Source organism: Corticium candelabrum, chromosome 22 (assembly GCF_963422355.1).
Source record: "Corticium candelabrum chromosome 22, ooCorCand1.1, whole genome shotgun sequence".
NCBI lineage: Eukaryota > Metazoa > Porifera > Homoscleromorpha > Homosclerophorida > Plakinidae > Corticium > Corticium candelabrum.
The window spans coordinates 770,201-777,700 of NC_085106.1; the positions used below are offsets into that span (position 1 = coordinate 770,201).

The 7,500-nt window shown below is 41.1% G+C and overlaps 2 protein-coding genes across 2 annotated transcripts in view; both read right to left on the reverse strand.

Annotated features, from left to right (window-relative positions):
• Nucleotides 1-7,500, reverse strand: part of LOC134197192 (target of rapamycin complex 2 subunit MAPKAP1-like) — a 17,774-nt gene that overhangs the window by 794 nt on the left and 9,480 nt on the right. The window contains exons 10-11 of the mRNA XM_062666467.1: nucleotides 4,576-4,649; nucleotides 4,376-4,514 (exon numbers count right to left, since the gene is read on the reverse strand). Coding sequence (XP_062522451.1) covers nucleotides 4,376-4,514; nucleotides 4,576-4,649 — 213 coding nt within the window. The remainder of the gene's footprint in view (nucleotides 1-4,375; nucleotides 4,515-4,575; nucleotides 4,650-7,500) is intronic.
• Nucleotides 1,279-2,966, reverse strand: LOC134197557 (uncharacterized). Its single transcript, XM_062666902.1, has one exon. It carries the CDS (start codon nucleotides 2,192-2,194, stop codon nucleotides 1,655-1,657), a length of 540 nt encoding a protein of 179 aa, XP_062522886.1. The 5' UTR covers nucleotides 2,195-2,966; the 3' UTR covers nucleotides 1,279-1,654.

Below are 7,500 nucleotides of genomic sequence, written 5' to 3' on the forward strand. Positions count from 1 at the left end.
GAAGGCATATTGATAGTCTCTTTCTCCATTGTCCTCTAAACTATGCTTCACGTGATCCACTTTCTACATCTCTCGATCTCTTGGCCAGCTGGTTCAAATAATTGTCTGCCTTTTCTCTCCAACAACCAAAATGTTCAAAAATCAATGGAATGAAGGTAGCTTTGCATGACCCTGGATGCTGCTGATCTGTCTGTCTGTCTGTCTGTCTGTCTGTCTGTCTGTCTGTCTGTCTGTCTGTCTGTCTGTACTTTTTACACATTCCTAGCATGTGTACGATTAGAGTCTATATGAGAAGAAACTATCTGTCTGTCTGTCAATCTGCCTGTCTGTCTGTCCGTCTGTCTGTCTGTCTGTCTATCTGTCTGTCTACCTGTCTGTCTGTCTGTCTGTCTATCTGTCTGTCATGGACAAGCTTTTTGACTTTAGTGTACAGATCCAAGTCCACTAATGTTTTAAAGTATTTCGCTGTGAAGGACTGGTTCATCATAGAAGTTTAGGATGTGTACAAGTAGAGGATCTGTAACAATAGAACAATCTGTCTGTCTATCTATCTGTCTGTTTGTCTGTCTATCAGGCTGTCTGTCTGTCTGTCTGTCCGTCTGTCTGTCTGTCTGTCTTATTTCACTATTGACCACAAAAAGCAAATTTTACAAGAACACTATAAGTAAAAACTGCTAAGCTAAATATCCATCTACTGAAACATACAGATTGAATACTACTAAAACTCTGATCTGACTGTGTCTATCTGTCTGTCTAGTCAAGACCAATAGTTAATTAATGACTTTGTTGTTTGCAAGGACTGATTTGTATTTAAAAAATCCTAGCATATGTACATTACTACAAGTAGAATCTGTATGAGGATAAGTTATGTCTGTCTGTCTGTCTGTCTGTTCAAAGATGCAATGCAAAAGTAATCCTCAAAAAGTTGTCAAGAGTTTCAGAAACAAAGAATGACATGGACAAGCTTTTTGACTTTAATGTACAGATCCAAGTCCACTAATGTTTTAAAGTATTTCGCTGTGAAGGACTGGTTTATCATAGAAGTTTAGGATGTGTACAAGTAGAGGATCTGTAACAATAAAATAATTTGTCTGTCTGTCTGTCTATTCATCTATTTGTCTGTCAATACATATATTTACATATTACAACTGCTAGTACAGACTAAATATTGTCCAGCGACCTAAGGTCGCTAACAGCAAAGCACTTAACGAACTACCAATTGTTTGTAATACGAGTTTAAATCTAATTTACTAGTTCTAGCAAGTCTACACAGTTTTCTTGACAACACCTAAGCAATACATTGCTGTCTGTCTGTCTGTCTGTCTGTCTGTCTGTCTGTCTGTCTGTCTGTCTGTCTGTCTGTCATGTTCTATAGTATTTCGCTGTGAAGGACTGGTTTATCATAGAAGTTTAAGATGTGTACAAGTAGAGGATCTGTAACAATAAAGTAATCTGTCTGTCTGTCTGTTGGTTTGTCTGTCAATACATATATTACTTATACAAGACATTATTACAGTCTATGCTAAAAATCCGCAAGTTCTAAGAGAACTAGGACCCAAGAGGTCCTTAACTACGACTAAGAGTCAAACAGTTGACAATAAGCTAACAGAGTTGCTAATGGCACCAACTGAGTCACTACTATACTGGACTTTGCTCATCTTCTGCAGTCACACTCTTGCATTGCACTGTTGCACCGCATTGAGAATCGCGTCCTCCAGTAGTTCTTGAATTCGTCCTGTCTGCACTCAGTTGTCCATGTTGCTGTTGATGAGAGCTGGTTGAGATATTCTTGGGCCTCTTGCCCCCACTGACCAATGTGCTTCATCACCAGAGGAATGAAATTCAGCATAGTTCCACAAGAACGTGCCTTTTTGGTGCATTTGTCATTTTTCAGCATTTCCCTTCGAGCTGCTGCTGTCCCATCTTCTAGGGCTGCCTTTGGAAGAGCGTCAAGTGCCCATGGATGTGCCAGAGAGATGCCTAACTCCACTTCTTTACTGAAGTCAGGATCCACTACATATATGTATATGTCAGGTCTGCTGTCACAATCCAGAAAACGGTGTCTTGGTTCAATCTTGTGAACAACATGCAGCTGGCTGAGGCATTCAGACCATGTTTGAACTATTGTGTTGTGAGTCCAGACAGGCACTCCGCCATACTTACATGTGATGAGGTGGTACCCACCCATCCCCATCAAGTGGCTACCTGCAGTCACATTTGACCATCCATTTGGCAATTGGCATGTGGATACCCAGCCTCACGTAAGCCGCCAACTGAAATTGTTTCGGTTCTAGTGCGAACTTACATGAACTAGGTACGGCCTGTAGCCAAGCTCCTGAACCTTTCCCTTGGAGGGATCTGAGACGAGCTGCTTCTCTGACACTAGCGGTAGTGTCTATTCTTGATTGAATTTCTGACTTGACTGACTGACTTGTTAACTTCTGCTGTACTTTATTGGTAGACAGAAGGCTTGACAGAGTGAATTGTGAAGGCAATGCATGCTGCAAAGAGTAGCCATCAGTGCCCATATCTGACGCTGATGTAGTCAGTCTATCTATTAGACTATTTATATATTAGTTTCAGGGAACCGTTTCGGTAACCACACTATAGATCAAGCCCATGATAACACACAGGCAAAGCACATAATTGATTGTAAAGAAGTCATCCCAAAACCTCCGTATTTGATTGGCAGTACAACCTGACCTCATTGGCTTGATGTTATACTGTTACAGCATAACAGACTGTAGAAAGTTTTCTTAGTCAAGCCATCTTGTAGTGAAGCTGCATGAAATAACTGCTTGGTTGTATTGATTGAGCTAAATGGTCAAGACGTCCCACATGACAGTGTCTTAGTAGAAGCATGGAACTCTGCAGATCAGTGAAACCAATCAGTTTGTCACACAGATCTTTCCCCTTTCTGCCATTTGTAAGGTTGCATCAACCACAAACTTATCTGATCCAATTGTATGCTTAGAACTTCCATTCCTTCAGATGAAACAGAAATGTGGAGAGAACTTGGACACTTGTGTTCTGCTACTTGTAAAACAATCGACTTGAACGACGATTTCTTCCAAAAATGAGAACACCGATGTTGGTTCTCCTACTGCAAATACATCATCAAGATACGCTAGCAGTGTGATGGCAGGATATTTCTCTTGTAGTTTAGATAGCAACAGTTGAATACCAGCAGAGAAGAGAACTGGGACTAAAGGGTCTCCCTGATGCACTCCTTCTTCTGATGATAAAACAACAGTATGATCTCCTTGCAAGTAGACTAAAGGACTTAATGATGAATACATTTGAGTCACATGGGAGAACGAGTCAGGAAAATTGTGAGACATTTTTTCTAACAGATGAGATCGTTTGATTGAGTTGAATGTGTTTTTCACATCTTTCTTGAGTAAAATCCAAGTTGGATTCTCCTCCAAAAGAAGTTGTATGTGATAGATCACAAGTTCACACCCTCCTTCTGTTGCAACACCATGTTGTAGTGGTGAAAAGTACCTGGCAAATGAGTGCTTCTTTTGGCACAGATAGCTCTAGCTGTTAGTCTTCTAAGAGTCTCTCCTAATGCAATAGGTCTCAAATCATTGTTTGTCTTGCTAATGCAATCAGGCGTGCACCAGACATAAGTCTCAAGATTTCTGGTGGTAGTTGACCTTTGGCAATGGCATAACAGACTAAGTATAATAGATCAGCTGTCACTGGGTTGTCCAAAAGAGTTTTGAAGTGTTCATACTTCCATCCTGATGGACCCGTGCCTGACCCTTGAGGAGACTTTAGAATTGCATAAAAAAGATGATGTTTCTGTCTGTCTGTCTGTCTGTCTGTCTGTCTGTCTGTCTGTCTGTCTGTCTGTCTGTCTGTCTGTCTGTCTGTCTGTCTGTCTGTCAAATAATGATATATTTTTGTACATCAAAGCTAATACATGTGAAACTAAAGTAACAGTGTCACAACTACAACAACAGATTACACAAATACATATCAAGTAAAACTACAAACAAAAGGCTAGAATCTACAGCTAAGTACAAGGTAAGCAAGTCAAAAGAAATGATAACATCAGAATCCAAAGAAGACCAAGAGATGATGATAACAGAATCCAGAAAAGACGCACTAGGCCACAAGAACAAGGTAAGGCTGCGATAATCCCAGACGCTGAAGTCACCAGATGGGTGACGAGACGAAGAGGAAGACAAAGACCAAGAGATGATGACGACAAAATCTGCCCGTTTGTCTGTCTGTCTGTCTGTCAGTATGTATGTATGCATGCATGTGTGTGTATGTCCGTCAGTATGTATGGTACTGTATGTCCACCCATCTGCCTGTGTGTCTACATGTACATGCATGTCACTTAATTAATGATAGAAATACGAACTTGCAACTGCAGTTTGAGCCTCAAAGAAGTGACTCTTAAACTCTAATCCAGTATCATGAACAAAAGAAAAGACAGTACGACCCGTGTGTTTCTCATCCATGATCTCACACCACACAATCAAATCAAAATCATACGAAACCTACAAACACAAACACAAAAATCACACACAATACACAGACATTGACCCTCTAATTCCACACCGGCTTCGATTTTGTCCAAAATAAGAAACTTGGCTGCTGCATGGGATCGACTTCAATCCTCTCACCAGACACACCTGAACGTGTAGACAACCATCATTACCAACACAATAATTAATAATATATTAAAAAATAATACATTTATAATAATTAATTATAAATATAAATTAATAATATATTAATATATAATTAAAGATTCAATTGAAATTAAGAGCACAACAATGGCTTGAGGCAGATCAGTTAATCTTATTAACTATTAATTAGTATAGGATATTAATATATAATTAATAATATATTTATAATAATTAATTATAAATATATTTAATATGTAATATATAATATAACAAACAGATAAACAATTTGAAAGTCAAACATTTGTGTTTGTGTGTGCACTGTGAAAAACAAAAAGTAAGCAAATAAGCCTACAGATAAATAAACAGACAGACAAACAGACAGACAAACAGACAGACAAGCCAAATGGTGATGTGAGACCCATTGCCATTGGGGAATCTATTCGCTGACTTACAGCCAGGACTATTTGTTCACAAAAAAGGAAGAGTTTACTGAAGTTTTCTGTCCCATTCAGCATGGTGTGCCTACGAAATGTGGTACAGAGTTGATAGCGCATCATATAAGTCTCACTTTGGAATCTAATCCCAACTGGATAGTTTTGAAGTCGGATGTTAAGAACGTGTTCAATTCTGTCAGCAGAGACCAAATCATGAAACAAGTTTCTCTTACCTTTCCTGACTTGTACAACCATGTGATTCAAATGTATGGCAAACCCAGCTCCCTTGTCTTCATGCAGGGTTCCTCTACCGTAGTAATTCCATCTGAGGAGGGAGTTCATCAAGGAGACCCTCTGGGTCCTGTTCTTTTTGCAACGGCCATTCATCCAGTCTTAACTAAGATTCAGAAATCCCACTCTCAAGTATGCGTACTGGCCTACCTGGATGACGTATTTTTGCTGGGAGGGGCGAAATCTGTTTTGGCTGCGTTTCATGACTTGAAGGAGACCTTCTCAGCCATCAATCTGGTCATGGCAGACAAAAAGTGCGAGATATTCTCTCAATCGTCCTCGACTGCTGTTGAAAGGTTTGAAAAAATTCCTGTGTCTTGTGAGTGTGCACTCTTCCTTGGTTCTCCAATTGGTTCAATGTCATTCGTTACGTCCTCTTGTGCCACGATAGCCCAGTCAAAGCTCTCACTGTGCGATCAGTTTACCAAATTGGATGATGTTCAGAGTGCAATGCTGCTATTACGATGCTGTTACGTCCCCAACCTTAACCATTTGGCCCGGACAGTCCATCCTGATTTGCTAGTTCATGCTTCTACAATCCATGACTCTGGGACAAAAGAATCTTTCTCTCACCTCTTAGGCTATGACATGGTTGATGACAGGATTTGGCATCAGGCTTCTTTACCCATCAAAATGGGCAGTTTCGGGATGATTCCTATGCTGTCAATGAGACAACCAGCTTTTGTTGCATCCTGGGCCAACGCTTTTACAGAGCTGCCATTCCAATTCCCTGTTTTACGACGTATCATCGACAGTCTCTTACGCTCTTCAACCACTCCAATCAGTGAGGCCATAGCAAGGTCTGTCCCTCCAGGAAAACATATCTCTGACTACCTGCCATGTACTGGGAAAGTTCAGCAAAGGCTATCTTCTGTCACTGCTTCTTCTAATGCTCAGTATCTACTCGAAAATGTCCCCACTGCCAGAGATGCAGCCTGCCTACGCTCAACAACAGGTGAGGGCGCTGGAGCTTGCCTTAATGCTATCCCTACATCGGAAGTGTTCGCGCTCAATTCTTGCGATTTTTGCTTGGCATCCTTCCTTCGTTTGGGTTTGCCCATAGCCTTCTCCAGCTGGACAACGACATGCAATTGTGGAGCTCTTATAGATGACAGTGCATACCATTTGCTGACCTGTAAGACTGGTGGCGGGCCGGTATGGTCTCACGAATCGATTTCATCCATCTGGTCTGATTGTTTCCATGGGTTACATATCCACCACCGCAGGGAGCCCAGGAGCCATTACACAACCACAGACAACAGACCAGACATCGTATTTTTTTACTCAGACATTGGAAACAACGTTGACCTTGATATCTCCCTCTCCCACCCATGGAGTAGTGACATCTTTCCATCATCTGCTGGTGTTAGTGGTGCCGCTGCAGAGAGGAGAGCAGACAGAAAGAAAGAGAAATACAGCAAACAGCAATTACCAGGTGGCATAATTGCCACTGTAACCCCACTAGTATTGGAGCATTTTGGAGCTTGGGGGATTGATGGGTGGAAACTCCTGTGCAAATTATCAAAGAAGTCATCAGACAAAGTGGGACAACCGAACGCTGCAGAGTTTATCGACTTCTGGTCCAAACACTTTTCTATTCAGCTCCAGAAGTGTAATGCTAGAGTCATCTCTAAAAAGCTATCTTCGATGTCTGAAGACAACAGATGTGATCTCTTTGCCACCCAGTACTTCAGCCACTAGCTGGTACTGGAGGCTTTGCTTGTACTGGAGGCTTTGCTTGTACACTGTAGTTTTTAAGTGTATTCCTCATTTTGTTTTACACGAGTTTCAATTTTAGCTTAGTTTAGTTGATGAACACTACTAGTAGTTGGACAGTACATAGTACTCTGCATTGCAAATGTATCATAAATAAAAGTTCAAATATATGTGATTGACAGACAGGCAGACAGACAGACAAACAGACAGACACAGACAAACAGACAGACAATCAGACAGACAGACAGACAATCAGACAGACAGACAGACAGACAGACAGACAGACAGACAGACAGACAGACAGACAGACAGACAGACAGACAGACAGACAGAAAAGGTAGTGGCTCATGGCTTGAAGCGGTTCCCTCCTCAGAAAAGCTTGCTCATAACCCCAGCGAGTTTCGCTTAGCAGC